The 22,461-nt window shown below is 35.9% G+C and overlaps 1 protein-coding gene across 1 annotated transcript in view; it reads right to left on the bottom strand.

Annotated features, from left to right (window-relative positions):
• Positions 1-397: 397 nt before the first annotated feature.
• Positions 398-22,461, bottom strand: part of porb (P450 (cytochrome) oxidoreductase b) — a 38,049-nt gene continuing 15,985 nt past the window's right edge. Inside the window, exons 6-13 of the mRNA XM_016232784.1 lie at positions 20,593-20,682; positions 20,324-20,422; positions 18,554-18,670; positions 10,865-11,042; positions 8,650-8,917; positions 3,095-3,240; positions 909-994; positions 398-832 (exon numbers count right to left, since the gene is read on the bottom strand). Coding sequence (XP_016088270.1) covers positions 688-832; positions 909-994; positions 3,095-3,240; positions 8,650-8,917; positions 10,865-11,042; positions 18,554-18,670; positions 20,324-20,422; positions 20,593-20,682 — 1,129 coding nt within the window. The 3' untranslated portion in view covers positions 398-687. The remainder of the gene's footprint in view (positions 833-908; positions 995-3,094; positions 3,241-8,649; positions 8,918-10,864; positions 11,043-18,553; positions 18,671-20,323; positions 20,423-20,592; positions 20,683-22,461) is intronic.

The following is a 22,461-nucleotide window of genomic DNA, read 5'->3' as shown; positions in this document are numbered from 1 at the left end:
ATATATATATATATATATATATATATATATATATATATATATATATATATATATATATATATATATATCTACTGTTTTCAGCAGCAATGCTGGTCTTCCGCTAATGCAAAGGACACTAAATAAGGCACTAGAGCTTCCAGACCAGCATCTGTTCCCTTGTCTGCATCTCAACATCACATACTCTTATATGAGAAATGAATAGGGATGAACTTTACTGGGCACTTACAGAAAAATGAAATCTGTGAGGGGCATCCAGTTGAAATGAGCTTACATTCATATTCAGCCATAATGATACTAAAACAATGTAGACATTCAGATGCTTTTATATTTCAGAGAACTAAACTGACATCTGAAGACTGAGAAGTGAGCAACTTCATCATACTCCTCCAGGAATCAGATGTTTAAAACCACTTTCATCCAGTTCATAGTTTAAGTCTCAAAGTAGCGCTACAGCATTAATCCAGCTCTGCACAGTGTCTGGTGGATACTAAAAATGACCGTATTTTTGATTATAACGTCTCATGCATATGTATTTGATTAGTAGGCTAAGATCACGATTCTACACGTGAGGTAATTCATTTTAGAACGAGGTCGTGTGTGCCAGTGTTTTCTTTCTGAAGGATGACAGACTCGTAGGAATGAAAGCACACATCAGGAATGTACAGAAGGGGAAGGGAGCGAGCTGGATTAGCTCCAGACGTCCTGCGAGTAGCGTCCTTTAGTCATGAGTTTCTTGACGTAATCCACCGCCTGCGCGCGGCTCAGTCCTCCCAGCTCCTCGGCGATCTCGTAGAAGGCGTTCTGGACGTCGCGAGCCATGTTACGCGCGTCTCTGCGGAGGAGAATGACGGGGAGCGTGAGAATGGTTAGAGAGACGCTCTGTATGTTTTGAGGTGATGTTTACGCACCCGCAGATGTAGATGTGAGCGTTGTCGGAGTGAACCAGCCTCCAGACGGCCTCCTTGTTCTTCTTCAGCAGATGCTGCACGTACACCTGGAGGAAGCACAAATCAAGTCAGTGATGAGGAGAACGGGTTGTGTTTAATCTAGGGCTGCTGATTTGACGTGTTAATTTGGTGCGACTGATTATGGAAAAAGTACTTTGTTAAAATAATGCATTGAACGCAGCTGTCCAGACCTGTGCATCATCTATAAAAATGCCATTATATCAGGGACATTAAAGTTCCCTTGCTTCATTCATTCCTGAATGATTCAGCAGTTAGAACGAATCAATTGAATGAATGACTCAGTGATCAAATCAGTGACTTGCTGCCACCTGCCGGCGGATTTAGTTTCACTTTTACTGTATAATTTCAGTTATTTAAAAAATTTAATATTTCTGTATTCAACATTTTATATTTAAAACATTAATTTGACATGAATTTGAATTGCACTCATGCCACCTAAACGTCTGGAAATGTACCTACAAGCCACTTTTGTGTTCTTCTGTGCCACCTCTGTAGAATAAATTAATTTATTAATACTAATTTCATATGATTGGTTACTTATTTGTCTTATTCTACTTCTTATTATATTGTTTTAAATATTTAAATATTGTTTATTGTTTTAAATAGAAATTTTAAAAAGCTTATAAAACTCTGATCGTGATTAAACCAGAAAAAAATAAAATAAATGAACAAAAATTTCCTAATTAATGCTGTTCAGTTGCTTTGACACAATCTGTATTGTTAAAAGCGCTATATAAATAAAGGTGACTTGACTTGACTTGACATAAATTTGACCGATGCCAAAAATGATGCCATTATAAAAGGTAAAAAGAAAATACTCCTGCAAGTCACTTTAAGGAGTCAAATGTCACCTCGGCTAATCTTTTATTAGAATTTTTTATTATTGATCAGAAGGTGCTCCTAACTTTTTAAATTAGCAGGACAAGTGCTCCTGACTGAAATTATACGCTAAAAATGAAACAAAATGCGCCGGCAGGTGGCAGCAAGTCACTGATCTGATCACTGAGTCATTCATTCAATTGATTCGTTCGAACGGCTGAATCATTCAGGAATGAAGTCTTTATGAACTGACGGAAATCCATCGTAGTGACGGAACACTTTAATCCCCGAGTTATATTCCCTAAAATTCAAGATACGATTTAATCTCTTATTGCTAAACTATATCAAATGATATAAATATATCACACCAGCGTTGTTTTTCACACCAGTGCTTTTTCCCCCTGAATATCTGCACGACTGCAAATGTCATATTGACTTGACAGTTCAGTAAAGATTTTTTGACACAAAGTTTTCAATACTGTTTTTGCTCAATTTCACACATGAAAATAGTTCCGATCAAAGTCACAGCAAAACTATTGTGCGTCTGTTTCATTACTGAATGAATGCATTAAATGAATCGAGTGAGTCAATGATTCATTCATACAGAGAGTCAGTTGATTTGTTTGAACGAAACGGTTGAATGAATAATTCAATGACTCACTCATTAAGACACTTGTCACCAGCTACTGTTAGTTTTCGTTTCATTTTGATATTTCATTAAAAAAATAATTTTAATATTAATTTTTAACCCATTACTGCCCATTTAAAACTCATTCATTTCATAGCATTGTTTAAGCATTTCTAACTGAAGTGCAAATGCATTCATGGCTATGTAAATACACAAATAGCATTTCAGATGCTTTAGTTATGTTTATACTGTAGCCTTAACAGTTTGTGTGCGATTAATTCTATGCTGAATAAAAATATTTCTTTATAAAGCTACTTTTTTGTATGATCTATTCAATGCTTTTCTCATTTAACCCAACAATGACTTTAAACTATCGTTTGGGGGGGTAATTTATTAGCCCAAATTAATGTGCAATTAGTTTAATTAATCAGCACATCATATAATTAATTAGATAAAAAATTGTAATCGCTTGACAGCCTTAGTTTAAACACAATTGATAAAACAAATCATTTAAGGATGTTGATGGATCAACACAGTTTTTGACTAAATATTCCCGTTAGATGGTACAGAGAGGGCATGACGAGTACCTTCATGCTCTTAATTAGAAAAACTATTCTCAAAGGTATTTTAGGGGATGTTTTTGAACGTGGGCCGAGACGTAGCCTAGCACGAGCGCTACCTTCTCGGCCTGGTCTCTGGAGAAAGCTACATTGAGTGCCGTCAGAACCCCAGTCTTCTCGAACTCCTCCAGTTCCTCTTGGTACAGGAAGTCCTCGTTCTTGTAACGGCAGCCATAGTACAACACTGTCTCTCCAATGTCCTTACCTGCAAACGTGAAATCAAGATATTAATGGCATGACCGTGGGCTTGTTGAGACACTAGAGTGATAGTGAAAGCTGACTGAACTGAACGGTTACCTCTGGCAGTGACTGGTTATGTATGAGTAGGGTTGGGTATCGAGAACCGGTTCCAAGTTTACAAGAACCGGGTATTCGATAGGACACGTGGATTTCAATTCCGCTTAACGATTCCTGCGTTCGCATTTTAATGTGATTTTTAAACTATTTAAGCACAGGAAGGGAAAGAACTTGCGCACTGTTTGCGTGCAGCGCACACATCTGAAGCGCGAGCACAGAGAACAGCGGTCCCGATGTGGGTTCCCGATCTGTGTCCGTTCTCGAACCGTTCCGTGCATTTCCACAAGGGTTGTTCCGGGCCGGAACTGACTTCTCGCTCACATTTATCGACCAGTATGCACGAAATACGTCAGTACATCTTCCTAAACACAGCCATTTTTTTTGTCTTAAGTGAACGTAAACAGATGAGAAAGAAAACGCATGTGTAACAGTATTTTTAGATCCGCGTGCGTTCGAAATTAAAGAGACAGACACCTAATAAACACGCTGCCTGTCAATAATGAGGATTAATCTATTTTTTTATGAAAAGAAAACTATGCAGTGTTTTTAAAGGTCCCCTGAAATGCTTAGAAACACGCAGCGTTACTCTGTGTTGACGTCATTTGAACTGAAACAGGAAGACAGGGCGGGACATATCAAGCAGCCCCGCCCCTTTTTAAAATAGCCAATAGCGTTCGTTTATATCCCAGCCTGGGCTAGAGCCGTTCAGAGCCGTTGAGCTCCGTAAGGCCGCATTTGACACAGTATGCCAGCCACAATCTCATCCATATTGCTATAAAATATAGCATTCTGTGTAGAATTCAAATAGCTCCGATACATTTTGTGGTCTGCGCCGACTCGTGCATGTGATCCGCTCCATGCTATCGTGTCTCTGGACCGGAGCAGAGTGTTTTGATTTCAATTTCTGTACTTGAAATTTGTTCAGTTTTATTTATTTATGCTATTGCTAACGGATTTGTTTATTCCTGATTTATTGCTTACTGTTTACTTGTCTTTAATAATTTAATGTTTGGAATTTATATTCGTCTAGTTGTGTTTTTTCCCTGTGGTATTTGTTTGGTAGGCTAAAACCATAGGCAAAAAACAGAATAAATAAGTTTGACTTAAATTTTTTTAATGGTTTTGTTTATTTTATTGGAATCGGAATTAAGAATCGATAAGAATCGGAATCGATCAAATTCAAACGATACCCAACCCTATGTATGAGTGGAATAGGGTGGGAGATACATAGATAAACATGGTTTAAGTGCAATAAGAAGCAAAAGAGAATTCAGTTCTGACAGTTTTCGATGTGCACACACCTTTGTGTTGCGTCACACAGCACAATTTTTCATGGTTTACTATGTTTAAAGGAATGGTTTACAGATGAATGAAAATTAGTCAAAAATGTATTTCACTCTCAGGCCATGCGAGATGTAGATGAGTTTGTTTCTTGATCAGATTTGGAGAAATGTGTCATTACATCACTTGCTCAGCAATGGATGCTCTGCAGTGAATGGGTGCCGTCAGAATGAGAGCCCAAACTGCTAAAATACGAGTTCATAATCCACAATAACACTTCCTCCAGTGAAAAAGTCCATCTCCTGTTGTCTCCCACATCAAAATCCACCTGCATATTTGTTTAGAGCCGTTTTGGCTTGTAAACAGTGCTTGATCTGATTCAGACCAGAACACTTTTTCACTCGAGGAAGCGTTATTATGGATTATGGACTCAGATTTTAGTTAAAAACGTCTTAGTGCTGGATTTGTTTCAGCTTTTTTCTCCTCAAGACATTAACTGATGGACTGGAGTGCTGTGGATTACTTGTGGATTATTGTGATGTTTTTATCAGCTGTTTGGACTCTCATTCTGACGGCACCCATTCACTGCAGAGCATCCATTGCTGAGATGCAATGACACATTTCTCCAAATCTGATGAAGAAACAAACTCATCTACATCTCGGATGGCCTGAGGGTGAGGACATATTCAGGAAATTCTCATTTTTGAGTGAACTATTCCTTTAACAGTCAAATACACCAAAATGCCTGTCTTGGCGAGTATTTACATTTCCGCAGACAAACCTGCCTGAAGAACTCTTTATTTCATTTGTATATTTGTTCTATTATATTTGTCCTGTTGCATGCAATAAGTTTCTTTGTTTTTGTTTTATTACTGACCGTTTACCTGTCTTCAGTAATCCACAGAACGTTTTTCTTATATTAAGCTAACATTATATAAAATGCATAATTGTACATTTCAAATTAATCTAAAATATTGCCAATTATTTCCCCCCAAAAAAGCAGCCCTACAAATGACCTTTTGCATTTTAAAATGATATTGCATTATTTTAAAAATCAATTGTGATTGGTCAGTATAATAATGAGCCTTTATCCTGTTATGTCAGTGCAGTGATAAAAACTCCCTTGGGCTACAGTGTATGAGAGAAAAACATCAATTATATGCTTTATATTATATGCACCTGATTAAAGCACATAGGAAGTAAAGGATCAGAACAAAAGTTCAAAGCAATCACTTTCAGTTCATTTTGAATACATTTACGAGATGGCTCAGCCTCCTTTTGCCTCCTCTGTCTCTGATACTGAAGAAATACTCACAAATGTTGAAACCAAGGAAGCACTTAGCAGCGTTTTCCTACCTTGTTCTTTGAGCCAGCCGCGCTCCTGAACGAAGCCCATGAAGGGGGCGATGCCAGTTCCCGGGCCGACCATGATAACCGGGTTTGTGGACTTGAAGGGCAGGCGGAACTGAGACTTGCGGATGTACATGGGCACCGTGGTCTTGTGTCCGTTGTCGGTTGGCATCTTGCTCTTCAGCCAGTTAGTGGCGACTCCTTTGTTGACCCGGCCTGTCTTGGTCTCGTACTCCACCACTACAGCACAGATGTGGATGCTGTTGGGATGAACCTGTCATAGGCAGAAAACACTTCAATACACACCAGAATCATCCGTGTAGAAACGTCATTTCAACTTTTTTTTCTCCATTGCACTCTCTGTACGGTGTAGGGCTGAAATGATTAGTCAACATTATCGTATTGTCGACAAATAGTTTTGTAGTCGAGTAGTCATTTGATCTCATATGATCTAATGTAAGAGCCGCAATAATGTGGTATGACCAGTGTGGCGCTGTAGTGCAAGACTGTTATCTATCCCTCCCAGATGTAATTCAAGAGAAGACACAGCGCTTCAGAGCAAACACAGCCGAACCTGAAGCTGCTGAACAGCGTTTGGTTGAAAATGTAAATATATGCTGTGTGCTGTCCTTGCAATAACGAAATAAACAACAAAAACTGACAGCGGTGAGAAAGCAGCAGTTAAGAAAGCATCTGATTACAGCGACGTGATGTTTGCACGAGCTCTGCAGTTCAGTACTCCAGTAAAGTCCAGTCACATTTATTTATATAGTACTTTATGCAATAGATAGCCTTAAATCAAGCAGCTTTACAGCATTAAACATGAATTATGATTTTCTGTTATACAGCAGCTCTTCGGTGTGGAGCTAGCTAATGATAAAATCTTTTTATAAGTGGGAAAAAAATATTATTTTATTAAAGTGATAGTTTGGTTTGCAAACTATTTTGATGATCATAACCCTATAAGGTATTTTAAGAGAGATTATGCTGTGAATAAAATAGCTTATCCAAAAATAAAACGACTTATCTTTATTATGTTTCTTATACGACTTACAAAAGGAGATGTTAGGCAGAATTATGTCATTCAGTTACTTTTTCATATAGCTAATTAAATTAAAACCATAGGCAAAAAACTGAATAAATAAGTTTGACTTAAATTTTTTTAATGGTTTTGTTTATTTTATTGGAATCGGAATTAAGAATCGATAAGAATCGGAATCGATCAAATTCAAACGATACCCAACCCTATGTATGAGTGGAATAGGGTGGGAGATACATAGATAAACATGGTTTAAGTGCAATAAGAAGCAAAAGAGAATTCAGTTCTGACAGTTTTCGATGTGCACACACCTTTGTGTTGCGTCACACAGCACAATTTTTCATGGTTTACTATGTTTAAAGGAATGGTTTACAGATGAATGAAAATTAGTCAAAAATGTATTTCACTCTCAGGCCATGCGAGATGTAGATGAGTTTGTTTCTTGATCAGATTTGGAGAAATGTGTCATTACATCACTTGCTCAGCAATGGATGCTCTGCAGTGAATGGGTGCCGTCAGAATGAGAGCCCAAACTGCTAAAATACGAGTTCATAATCCACAATAACACTTCCTCCAGTGAAAAAGTCCATCTCCTGTTGTCTCCCACATCAAAATCCACCTGCATATTTGTTTAGAGCCGTTTTGGCTTGTAAACAGTGCTTGATCTGATTCAGACCAGAACACTTTTTCACTCGAGGAAGCGTTATTATGGATTATGGACTCAGATTTTAGTTAAAAACGTCTTAGTGCTGGATTTGTTTCAGCTTTTGTCTCCTCAAGACATTAACTGATGGACTGGAGTGGTGTGGATTACTTGTGGATTATTGTGATGTTTTTATCAGCTGTTTGGACTCTCATTCTGACGGCACCCATTCACTGCAGAGCATCCATTGCTGAGATGCAATGACACATTTCTCCAAATCTGATGAAGAAACAAACTCATCTACATCTCGGATGGCCTGAGGGTGAGGACATATTCAGGAAATTCTCATTTTTGAGTGAACTATTCCTTTAACAGTCAAATACACCAAAATGCCTGTCTTGGCGAGTATTTACATTTCCGCAGACAAACCTGCCTGAAGAACTCTTTATTTCATTTGTATATTTGTTCTATTATATTTGTCCTGTTGCATGCAATAAGTTTCTTTGTTTTTGTTTTATTACTGACCGTTTACCTGTCTTCAGTAATCCACAGAACGTTTTTCTTATATTAAGCTAACATTATATAAAATGCATAATTGTACATTTCAAATTAATCTAAAATATTGCCAATTATTTCCCCCCAAAAAAGCAGCCCTACAAATGACCTTTTGCATTTTAAAATGATATTGCATTATTTGGAAAATCAATTGTGATTGGTCAGTATAATAATGAGCCTTTATCCTGTTATGTCAGTGCAGTGATAAAAACTCCCTTGGGCTACAGTGTATGAGAGAAAAACATCAATTATATGCTTTATATTATATGCACCTGATTAAAGCACATAGGAAGTAAAGGATCAGAACAAAAGTTCAAAGCAATCACTTTCAGTTCATTTTGAATACATTTACGAGATGGCTCAGCCTCCTTTTGCCTCCTCTGTCTCTGATACTGAAGAAATACTCACAAATGTTGAAACCAAGGAAGCACTTAGCAGCGTTTTCCTACCTTGTTCTTTGAGCCAGCCGCGCTCCTGAACGAAGCCCATGAAGGGGGCGATGCCAGTTCCCGGGCCGACCATGATAACCGGGTTTGTGGACTTGAAGGGCAGGCGGAACTGAGACTTGCGGATGTACATGGGCACCGTGGTCTTGTGTCCGTTGTCGGTTGGCATCTTGCTCTTCAGCCAGTTAGTGGCGACTCCTTTGTTGACCCGGCCTGTCTTGGTCTCGTACTCCACCACTACAGCACAGATGTGGATGCTGTTGGGATGAACCTGTCATAGGCAGAAAACACTTCAATACACACCAGAATCATCCGTGTAGAAACGTCATTTCAACTTTTTTTTCTCCATTGCACTCTCTGTACGGTGTAGGGCTGAAATGATTAGTCAACATTATCGTATTGTCGACAAATAGTTTTGTAGTCGAGTAGTCATTTGATCTCATATGATATATGAGATATGAGACGCAATAATGTGGTATGACCAGTGTGGCGCTGTAGTGCAAGACTGTTATCTATCCCTCCCAGATGTAATTCAAGAGAAGACACAGCGCTTCAGAGCAAACACAGCCGAACCTGAAGCTGCTGAACAGCGTTTGGTTGAAAATGTAAATATATGCTGTGTGCTGTCCTTGCAATAACGAAATAAACAACAAAAACTGACAGCGGTGAGAAAGCAGCAGTTAAGAAAGCATCTGATTACAGCGACGTGATGTTTGCACGAGCTCTGCAGTTCAGTACTCCAGTAAAGTCCAGTCACATTTATTTATATAGTACTTTATGCAATAGATAGCCTTAAATCAAGCAGCTTTACAGCATTAAACATGAATTATGATTTTCTGTTATACAGCAGCTCTTCGGTGTGGAGCTAGCTAATGATAAAATCTTTTTATAAGTGGGAAAAAAATATTATTTTATTAAAGTGATAGTTTGGTTTGCAAACTATTTTGATGATCATAACCCTATAAGGTATTTTAAGAGAGATTATGCTGTGAATAAAATAGCTTATCCAAAAATAAAACGACTTATCTTTATTATGTTTCTTATACGACTTACTAAAGATGTTAGGCAGAATTATGTCATTCAGTTACTTTTTCATATAGCTAATTAAATGGTGAATAAGTTTCTCATTTCGTGTGCCAAATATATTTATTTGCATACATTAATAGTAATTACATAATAGATTTTCAAAAGCTGAATTGATTACTTTTATTTATTTGTTAGAATATATATAACTCAATATTTTAACTAATTGCAAAAGCTGAATAGTGAAATTCTACGGATTAATCGTTCTAATAATCGGTAGATTAATCGGTTATCAAAATAATAATTTGTTGCAGCCCTGTAGGGCCAGTATTAGTATTAGAACGTGATTAATCGTGATTGTCATGCGCATTTTCAGTAAAGACAGTTCTGTGATTAGTAGTAAATCTCCATCACCTGCTTTCAGATGGAGCAGCATTTACTACACAGAGCCGTAGTTCTCTGACAAGCCATGCAAAATCACGTTCATAATCGCAGACGATATAATCATAGGATTATGAAATCGACGAAATCGTTCGTGATAACGACAGCTGTTTGCATAGCTTCTCAGTGAACTACGGCTCTGTGAAGTAAATGCTGCTCCATCTGAAAGCATGTGAAAATACCACATTTAATAACATGTTTTTACTCCAAACTCACTTCATAACGTCAGTCGAGTGTTTGAAATAAATCCTTCTGTGAGATGATGTGGCTTCTTACACAGAATAAGGCACGCAACATATTTCATAGCATTTAAGCAGTGATAAAGGCATTGCATTATAAATATACTTTATTATGATGAAAATTATAATAAGACGAACTCATATAAACCATATTTTGCCGTAGTCGTTTGTTTATTAGTCACGTTGAATCAATGAAAGAAGTTTATTCAGCTGCAGCGATAGATATTTTCTGGGTTTCTTCTGCGAGGCGTATTTGGAGTTTCAGCGTGAGAGCACCCTCAAGCCTTCAGATGGAGATTTACTGCTGATCACAGAACCGTGCTTCACTGAAAGATACGCATGACAATCACAGCTTCAGCCTAATCGCGATTTATTGCCTTTGCGATTTAATTTAGATTAATTGTGCAGCCCTACTTAGTATGGTGGAATCATCACTGAAGATAGCAAGAGAAATGTTATCATTTGTAGAAAACACACATATTCCATCTTGAACACTAAAGTAAACTGTCTCTGACCTTTGAGGAGGATGCGATGGAGTAGTAGCGGGCCTGCAGTCGAGGCAGGAGCTCACACAGGTGATCGATGGGAGGCCGCAGAGACGGCAAATCCTCCAGAATAGCCAAAATATTCCTGCAGGAGTCCAGCACCCAGCTCTGGTACAGCGCCTGAGAGGAGAGAAAGACAGCGTCAGACACACATCACACCGCCGCAGAATTACAGTCAAACTCACACCTATAGTCCCATTCACACACAGGGAACTAGGACTAGGCAAATCTTTCATAAAACATCAATTGCTAAAACTTTTAACACTACAATATTTACACAGAATTAAGTTGCATTGAAAGATAAAAACTTTTGTGATAATGACGCTTTGGCTTCCATTTTAATCACCAAATGTCATAAAAAAAAAAAAAAGAAACTACAATTTTAATCCACAAATTATGACTTCTATAATATGTCAAAAAATAGATCTGTCTTTCATGCCAGAGAGCATTTACTGATTAACATATAATCTATTATGAACAGGGGAATAATAAACTAATATCAAATTAAGTGCAATAATTAGCGCTCCATAATTCTCACACCACCCTATTTTGGGTAAAAATAGGAAAAATAACACTTCTCTCTAAAAACATTTGTAAAAGTAAACATATGCAAATCCATAAGTTTTTCTTCAGTGTACAGGAGTTGTTTTTTTCTTCAGTGGATGCATAAGATGCTCATATTTCATATTAAACAAACAAACCAAAAAAATCTGTCACAATTAATATATTCATATTATTTAAATCTATTATTCATAATAATCGATTTTATAATAACACCTCAGCCTTTTCTGATGATTTTATATTTATAGTAGCTTGTACTGTACAGTACTGCATGTTAACAGGTCACACTGTAGTTTTCTGTAAAATAAGAGTGTTACTTGATTGTTATTATTATTTATTACTACAATTAATTTATTATAATGTGTATTAAAGCAATAAGCCACAAGAAGCGACGCGAAGCGGAGTGCCTAACAACGGCCCTTAGCTGTCAGAATCAGAATCAAGGACCGGAACTCTCCGTTTTAGAACAAATATTTTATTTTTTTTATTTTGTTTAATATTTCTTAGCAATAAGCATCATAATTATCATTAGTCATACTGATATATAACACTTTTGCCCAAACTGTGCAGCCCTAAAACAAGCACAACCTGGTGTTCTTCGTAATGTTTTGTTTCTTTGTTTTAAAAATCACATTTTAACCAGAAAAATTGCAATTAAGACTTTCTCCCCACATCATGCAGCACCAAATCAGTTTATTGATGGTTATTTGTCAGATCATGTTGTGTTCTGCCACCTCAAGGAGTTTTATTAATGTAAAAATATAGCCTGCCTCACTGTTGTGTTCAAGCCTGGTTATATATGTGAGCCAGGAGCACAAAAGCAGTGTTAAGTCGCTGGGGGATATTTGTAGCAATAGCCAACAATACATTGTATGGGTCACAATTATACATTTCTCTTTTATGCCAAAAATCATTAGGATATTAAGTAAAGATCATGTTCCATGAAGATATTTAGTAAATTTCCTACCGTAAACATATCAAAACTTAATGTTTGATTAGTAAAACTGATGTATAAAAAAATATTTTGTATTCAACATTTTGAATGCAGTTACTAGAGTTCACACCGGTTATCAAGTGAACAGTCATCCTGGTTATCCATCTCTTCAAAAATCAATAAAGATACCAAAGGCCCATTTAAATGGACAAATATTTGCATAGTTACTTATAGTGCATAGTATTATTTATAATTTTGGTCACACTTTATTTTGAGGACCATTTCTCACTATTAACTATGATTTTTGCCTCAAACTCCTAATTAGCTGCTTATTAATAGTATTGCAGTTGTTAAGTTTAGGTTTGGGTTCAGATTAAGGGATCTTTTTTTAAGACATTTTTATGTGCTTATGCACCGATTGACCGGCATTAGCCCTTTTCCCGCATGATCGGCCCGGACCGGTCTGTTTTGACGTCACACTTACGGTGACTGATCACGTATTTATGTCGTGCTAGAAAAAAATAATAATAATTATTATGTCGTGCCAGATGAGGCTTGCTCAGCCTGAGTGGGACACTTTTGTATTCAACATTTTTATATATATATATATATATCATTTCTATTAGTCTATACAGAAATTTATAATATGATTTAGGTACACAACATTGCACGAACAAAATGTTTCAACACGATTGCAATGTGATTTTATACAACAGTAGTTCAATAAACCAGAAGTTAAAATGAAGTGACTTACATTTTAGACACAATATTGACTGTTTTTGCTCAATTTTGCTGATGAAAGTAGTTCCAATCAAAGCCACAGCAGAACCGTTTTATGTCTCCGAGCAACACAGCGGTGTTTCGTTTTTGAATGAATCACGTGAGTCAAATGATTCAGAAACCCATTCATAAAGACAGTGGTCACATGCCTTGTTTGAACGAATCGGTTGAATGAAGGACTAAATGACTCACTCATTCAAACAAACAGTCATTTGTCGCCACCTACTGGTTTGGTTTCATATTTAAAACTATCATTGCATTTTTCCCAACATTTATTATTTGCATGTTTAAAAATATTTAAAACATTAACCGTATAAAATTCTTTATGCATTCGAAATTTTGCAGTGTAAATGCATTTACGGCACCTCTCAGCTTCATCAAACAGTCTGTGTAAACACATCTAATGCTACTTCAGATGCAGCTTCTGTGTCCTCTGCAGTGGAAAGATGGAGTTTGTTGATGCTGACTTCATTTGAATGGTAACAACTCTACAGTTTCTTATTATTCTAACTGAATTCATTGAAACAAAGTAAGAATTTGATATAGCCTACAGCAACTCCTTTTCAGTTATTTGTTATTTCTGCCTCTTTTCTAGTCACAGAGCACTTTATTTTATTAGTTGTTTTTGTCCAGATCGGGGGATTGTAATGTTTAATAATTTTTTATTATGCAAAAAAATTTTTTGCATTAAAAAAAGTATAGATTTTTGTTTGTATAAGCTGTCAATTATAGTTTTTAGAAAGAAAATCGTAATCGGCAAGTCACACTTACAAAAAAATCGGAAATCGGAATCGGCCAATAAAATTGCAATTAGTGCATCTCTGTTTATAAGTATTAATAAAAAGCCAATATGCTAGTAATATGCATGGTAATATGCAACTAGCTAACAGTGAGAACTGGTTCGTTCAATAAAGTTTTGCCATATTTATTTTTAGAATGCATTCATTAAGGTTCTTTGATTGTCTTATATTACAAATTGCAATCCATTCATGTCCATTTATATCCACATTGATCCTCATGTATTATAAATTCTTGGCAACTGACGCATAATGTTGTGAAAACATACAGTAATGTCAATTTAACTATTCATGGTTGCACATGGTTACACACTCTAAAACGTTTTAGATGTTAAAGGGACAGTTCACCCCAAAAAATGGAAATTCTGGGGAACAGAAAATGTTTGGTTACCAACATTCTTCAAAACACCGTCACAAAAAATAGTTTGCACTTACCGGAAGAAAGAAACCGGTTTGAAACATCATGATGGTGAGTAAATGATGATGAAGACAGAATCTTCATTTTGGGGTGAACTGTCCCTTTAAGTGCAAGTGCGGCGCTAGATAGCGCTACAGGGTCATTTTCATTTTTGTGCAGAAGCCTAAACACAACTGTGCAAGAAAGTTTGATTCCAAATTTTGAACTGAAGTCATTTTGAATAAAAAAGAAAATTGATTTTTTTTATTTTTTATTTTTATGGAATCAAGCATTTATTCCTGTAGACGCCTACGCATTAAGGCGATTTTATTTGTGAGGTTAGTTGTTGTTATCAGCTAATGTTCATTTACAATGTTTCCCTCCTGCACCTGATATAAAAGGCAGCACTGGAACTAGCAGGGAAGAGAGAAATTATATGGAAAAGCATGTGCACCTCATGAAACATACCTAAAGATAATTTTGGATCCCTATTTTAGGTGGTAATGGTCTTAAAGATTAAAAAAGTAGAACTTAATTTAAATATTGGAAATAATATTTTCATTTCAAATGATGCATTCTGTTATGCATATAGGCTATATTTTCAATGCAAAATGGTGAAACTAAAAAAACCTAGATATTACGTTTGGCTGTTTAACAATTTTAAGTGCAAATCAGTGTAACACTTTATTTTATAGCAATAGCAATAAATGATGCATAATACCATGCAACTAACCCTAAATCAATCCCTTATCCAAACCTAACCATACAGTAGGTACATGCAGTTAATTATTTTTCTGTACTTATATAATTACACTGGAACAAGGACACAAAAATAAAGTGGATAACACTTTAAGTTGTCCTTGTTACACGTTATGTACTATTATAACAACAATAAATTATGCATAATTACATGCAAGTAACCCTAAGCCAAACCCTATTCCTAACCCTAACCATAAAGTAAGTACATGTAGTTTATTAATATCACTCAGTAGTACTTAAATATGTATAATTACACTGTAATAACAAGGGCACCTTAAACTAAAGTGTAACCCAATACAGTTGTAAATACTAATATCTTTATTATTCGTGACCCTGGACCACAAAACCAGTCATAAGGGTCGATTTTTTTGAAATTGAGATTTATACATCATCTGAACGCTGAATAAATAAGCTTTCCATTGATGTAAGGTTTGTTAGGATAGAACAATATTTGAAAAAAATCGAAATATTGAGAAAATCATATTTAAAGTTGTCCAAATTAGGGATGCACGATATATCGGCCACCATATCGGTATCGGCCGATAAATGCTAATTTTTTCTGTTATCGGTATCGGCCTGATAAGAAAATTTGGCCGATATCTTAAAGCCGATAAATAATGCATTATTTCCTTCAGAGACACTTCAGATGCGCGCTGTTCGTTTGCAGCCTTTTGTGCAATTGTACGTTGTAATATTGTGTTTATTTGATGTATATCTGATTTATCTCATATAGAATGCGTTTGGTTAAGTTAAAAAGAGCGCTTCAGTTTACCGGTGATAAACTCAAACAGCAGTGCACAACATTAATAACTATGATTGGGAATGTCGTGTATATAAAATTCTAATGAGAACATTATTATAATAAAACGTTGTGAATTCTATGGGTTTAGTTGCCGTGTTTCAGCGCGTTGATATGGGAAGAGCGCATCCACAACAGGATCACACATTCTGACTATAGCATGCAATAACTGCGTCATTTTGTACATATATAAGTTGTAATATTATGTTTATGTTGTATTAATATTAATCTCAGGATGCATTTCCTTGAGTTAAATAAGCTGCCAGCAAAACGCTTCAGTTTACCATGTTCATTCAGCTCTTCAGCTTCAGCACGCGCAGCTCAACGGCTGCTATTTAAAACAGTGGTATTAATTTGTTACTTTTTCAAAATCATCGATACATTATTAATAACAACAACCACTTGTATTGTTCTCTTATTATTTTCATCAACAATATGGTTTAGTAATTAAAATCATTTAATTATTGTCCGTGCAGAGGCTATTCCGTTTTATTGATCTATGGCGCATTCATTTTGATTCTTTACACGTGTAATGATGTCCAGTGACTTGTTTGCATTATTTATGCATAATTTTATTTATTTGTAAGACTTTTTTATGACTAAATTTGGTAATGGGAGAGTAAAAATATTTTTAAAACGTACACCGTTCAAACTAGGCTGCTTATGTTGAAGTGTTTGGGATGTGGCTTTTAATGATGAGCTCATGTATTATAAATTCTTGGCAACTGACGCATAATGTTGTTAAAACATACAATAATGTCAATTTAACTATTCATGGTTGCACATGGTTACACACTCTAAAACGTTTTAGATGTTAAAGGGACAGTTCACCCAAAAAAAATGGAAATTCTGGGGAACAGAAAATGTTTGGTTACCAACATTCTTCAAAACACCGTCACAAAAAATAGTTTGCACTTACCGGAAGAAAGAAACCGGTTTGAAACATCATGATGGTGAGTAAATGATGATGAAGACAGAATCTTCATTTTGGGGTGAACTGTCCCTTTAAGTGCAAGTGCGGCGCTAGATAGCGCTACAGGGTCATTTTCATTTTTGTGCAGAAGCCTAAACACAACTGTGCAAGAAAGTTTGATTCCAAATTTTGAACTGAAGTCATTTTGAATAAAAAAGAAAATTTATTTTTTTTATTTTTTATTTTTATGGAATCAAGCATTTATTCCTGTAGACGCCTACGCATTAAGGCGATTTTATTTGTGAGGTTAGTTGTTGTTATCAGCTAATGTTCATTTACAATGTTTCCCTCCTGCACCTGATATAAAAGGCAGCACTGGAACTAGCAGGGAAGAGAGAAATTATATGGAAAAGCATGTGCACCTCATGAAACATACCTAAAGATAATTTTGGATCCCTATTTTAGGTGGTAATGGTCTTAAAGATTAAAAAAGTAGAACTTAATTTAAATATTGGAAATAATATTTTCATTTCAAATGATGCATTCTGTTATGCATATAGGCTATATTTTCAATGCAAAATGGTGAAACTAAAAAAACCTAGATATTACGTTTGGCTGTTTAACAATTTTAAGTGCAAATCAGTGTAACACTTTATTTTATAGCAATAGCAATAAATGATGCATAATACCATGCAACTAACCCTAAATCAATCCCTTATCCAAACCTAACCATACAGTAGGTACATGCAGTTAATTATTTTTCTGTACTTATATAATTACACTGGAACAAGGACACAAAAATAAAGTGGATAACACTTTAAGTTGTCCTTGTTACACGTTATGTACTATTATAACAACAATAAATTATGCATAATTACATGCAAGTAACCCTAAGCCAAACCCTATTCCTAACCCTAACCATAAAGTAAGTACATGTAGTTTATTAATATCACTCAGTAGTACTTAAATATGTATAATTACACTGTAATAACAAGGGCACCTTAAACTAAAGTGTAACCCAATACAGTTGTAAATACTAATATCTTTATTATTCGTGACCCTGGACCACAAAACCAGTCATAAGGGTCGATTTTTTTGAAATTGAGATTTATACATCATCTGAACGCTGAATAAATAAGCTTTCCATTGATGTAAGGTTTGTTAGGATAGAACAATATTTGAAAAAAATCGAAATATTGAGAAAATCATATTTAAAGTTGTCCAAATTAGGGATGCACGATATATCGGCCACCATATCGGTATCGGCCAAAATTTTCATATCGGTGCATCCCTAGTCCAAATGAAGTTCTTAGCAATGCATATTACTAATCAAAAATTAAGTTCTGATATATTTACAGTAGGAAATTTACTAAATATCTTCATGGAACATGATCTTAATATCCTAATGATTTTTGGCATACAAGAAAAATCTATAATGTTGACCCATACAATGTATTGTTGGCTATTGCTACAAATATACCCCAGCAACTTAACACTGCTTTTGTGCTCCAGGGACACATTTTGACATTGATGAGCATTGTTAGACTACTAAGGGTAACCAATAAATATAACTTTATCCCACAATTTCACGTTGGCCTATAACAACACAGAGAGCGTGTGTAATGGAGCTCAGCAGAGCAGCATTGTGAACATCAAATATTAGAGGGAGCATCCGGCGGTTTCTAGCTATTTGCTGGTTACAGTCCTGATGTGCGTCACCTGATTTTGGAGCCTGTGATGTCCAGCTCCAGGTGCATCAGGTGTCTGTCTCCAGCCTTATTGAGCTTGCGGTTCACAGTGACCGCAGCCAGGAAAGGGTTCTTCGAATCAAAGGGCCTGTGAGAACAGACAATGAATGACAGAAGGTAAACCATGAAGTCTTCACCAGGATCAGAGGTTAACCAGGGCTCACAGCAAACATACCACTACATATGACAAAAACTGACCCCAGACATTACAAACCTGCTTGCAAAACTGCACCTTTTTATCTGTTATCTAACATCGGAAAGTATCGTATTTAATAACATTATATTATCATATTATAATAATCATATCATTTGATTTGGCAGTTGCTTAATCTTGCATTAGTAATTCAGTATTCAGTGCTTGTCAACAGTTTGGAAACATTGATTTTTAAATGTTTTGAATGAAGTTCACCGAGGCTAAAGATTTATGTGCTCAAAAATACAGTGAAAACGGTAATATTGTGAAATATTATTACAAATTAAAATACGTGTTTTCTAATCATTTGCTGATTTTCTGCTCAATTATTATTGGTGCTCGGTTCTTAATAATGCCTCTTATTATTATCAAACTTAAATACAGTTTTTGCTCTTTAGTATTTTAGATTCTTTGATTAATAGAAACGTAAGAAAACAGCCTTTACTTGAAATAGAATCTTTTGTAACATTATAAATGTTTTTACTGTCACCTTGAGCAATTTAATGCATATTTGCAGAAAAAAAACATTAATTTCTGTAAAAAAAAAAAAAAAATTGACTGGTAGTATATCACGGTTTCTGCATAAATGCTTAAATATGAAGCAGCACAGCTGTTTTCAACATTGATAATCAGAAATGTTTCTTGAGCATATTAGAATGATTTCTGAAGGATCATGTGACTGGAGTAATGATGCAGAATATTCAGCTTTGATCACAGCAATCAATAGATATTCACATAGAAAGCACTTTTTTAAAATTGGAATAAAACTTACTTGAAATAGAATCTTTTGTAACATTATAAATGTTTTTACTGTCACCTTGAGCAATTTAATGCATATTTGCAGAAAAAAAGCATTAATTTCTGTAAAAAAAAAAAAAATTTGACTGGTAGTATATCACGGTTTCTGCATAAATGCTTAAATATGAAGCAGCACAGCTGTTTTCAACATTGATAATCAGAAATGTTTCTTGAGCATATTAGAATGATTTCTGAAGGATCATGTGACTGGAGTAATGATGCAGAATATTCAGCTTTGATCACAGCAATCAATAGATATTCACATAGAAAGCACTTTTTTAAAATTGGAATAATATTTCATAGTATTAGTGCTTTTACTGTATTTTGGACCAAATAAATACAGCCTTGGTGAGCAGAAGAGACTTCATTCAAAACATTAAATGTTTCCAAACTTTGAATATTTCAAGTATACTGAATATTCACCGTCTCATATGCAAGTAATTGAATTTTATATTTAACAGCCATAACTGAAGAACACATATTTACTTTGATAGATTAATTCAGTGAAATCCATTTCTAGGGGTAAATATTGTCTCTTAATAAAAGCGTTTCTAGACCATATCACAATCTATACTATAAGCAGATAAAGTGTCTTAAACAAACATTACGTCTCCGTCCGATCAAATTAAGTGCAGCTGAAGTGTTCGTTCTGTCATCATGGTTCATGAGAGACAGAGGTTTGTGAATGTGGGAGGGGCTTCAGATCAAGCTGCTGTCAGTCAGAGAAACTGAAGGAAGTGCTTTACTCACGGCTTCTGGTTCTCGAAGCTCATGAGGCGACCCAGCTCTCCGGTGTAGACCTTATTCATGTTCAGATCGCTGTGTACCTTCAGCTCATACTGACGGATGCTGAGATGCACAGAGAGAGACAACAAACGAGTTTTCAGTTAGTCTGGGTTTCAGTCTGAAAAGGCCTGTAAGAGTTGGTAATGAGCAGAGCAGGGCATGTTCTCCGGTCAGGTCACTGTGACCTGCTAACAAAGGAGGAACGAGCTGAAGAGAGGACTGAGCATTCAGACCTGGATTCTTCTCCCGTCGCTTCGACTCCAAAGTGTTCACACACAGCCGGCCAGAACTGCTCTCTCCACGACACGAAGTCCTCCTCAAGACTGAGAGAGAAACAACCACAAAAGATCATTACATACAGTTCTCCACATCAGTTATTCTCAACTGGTAACTGCACATCAAGAACTGACTCGACACAGTCCCACAATTCATCATATTGAGAGTAAACAACAATGGCTCTCATTCACTATGAACAAGTGCATACACTCACTCACACACGCGCACAGACAGACAGACTCACTCACTCACTCTACTGTACAGACCGTATATTCTATTGCCCTACACCAACCCTACCCCTAAACCTACCCCTCACAGGAGACTTTCTGCTATTTCAGATTTTCAATACACTCCATTCTGTGCGATTTATAAGCGTTTTGAAAAGTGGGGACATGGGGTAATGTCCTGAAAAGTCACCTTCTCCTTGTAATACCTATGTTATACCTTTATCATTATACACATTTATGTCCTCATTTGTCACAAAAACGGGCACATACTCACACAAAAAACAAAAACACTCTCTCACACATACACACAAACAAACAAACAAACACACACACACTCAAAAAACAAAAATACACTCTCTCTCACTCACACAAACAAACACACACACACACACACACACAAAAAACACTCTCACACATACATACACACAAACACACACACAAAAAACAAACACACACACACACACAACAAAAACACTCTCTCACACATACACACAAACAAACACACACACACACACACTCAAAAAACAAAAATACACTCTCTCTCTCTCACTCACACACACAAACACTCACACACAAAAAACAAAAACACTCTCTCACACATACACACAAACAAACACACACACACACACACACACACACACTCAAAAAACAAAAACACACTCTCACTCACACAAACAAACACACAAACAAAAAAAAAACACTCTCTCACACATACATACACACAAACAAACAAACAAACACACACACACACTCAAAAAACAAAAATACACTCTCTCTCACTCACACAAACAAACACTCAAAAAACAAAAACACTCTCTCACACATACATACACACAAACAAACAAACACACACACACTCAAAAAACAAACACACACACACACACACACACTCAAAAAACAAAAATACACTCTCACTCACACAAACAAACACACAAACAAAAAAAAACCACTCTCTCACACATACATACACACAAACAAACAAACACACACACACTCAAAAAACAAACACACACACACACACACACACTCAAAAAACAAAAATACACTCTCTCTCACTCACACACACACACACACACACAAACTCTCACACTCAAAAAACAAAAACACTCTCTCACACACACACACACACACACACACACACACAGACAAAAAACAAAAACACTCACTCACACACACACACACAAACAAACACACACCCACACACACAAAAAACAAAAACACTCTCACACACACACACACACACACAAACACATACACACACACACACAAACGTTCTTAACCTTGTTAATAATGCAGTATAAATGAGAGATGAGATCATGTGAAAAACCCAACAGGCTTATCTTGATAGTATGGCTGTGTGACAAACTACATATCAAGATCACAATACAATTTATGTTGATAACGATAAGCTCTGGACATTTTTACTCTATATGGATGAACCTAACGGTCAATCACACAGCAGAAATAATCATGACGTCTTCATGTCCAACCCGGCAAAATAAAGGTTTAGTGTAACTTGAAGAAACCATGACAAATATATTATATACTAAACGTACTTTTCAAAATAATAATCATAATAGTAAGGAAAACCAAGAATTT

The sequence above is a fragment of the Sinocyclocheilus grahami genome, unplaced genomic scaffold (assembly GCF_001515645.1).
Source record: "Sinocyclocheilus grahami isolate Dianchi unplaced genomic scaffold, SAMN03320097.WGS_v1.1 scaffold419.1, whole genome shotgun sequence".
Classification (NCBI taxonomy): domain Eukaryota; kingdom Metazoa; phylum Chordata; class Actinopteri; order Cypriniformes; family Cyprinidae; genus Sinocyclocheilus; species Sinocyclocheilus grahami.
This window is presented reverse-complemented; position numbering and strand designations above follow the sequence as displayed.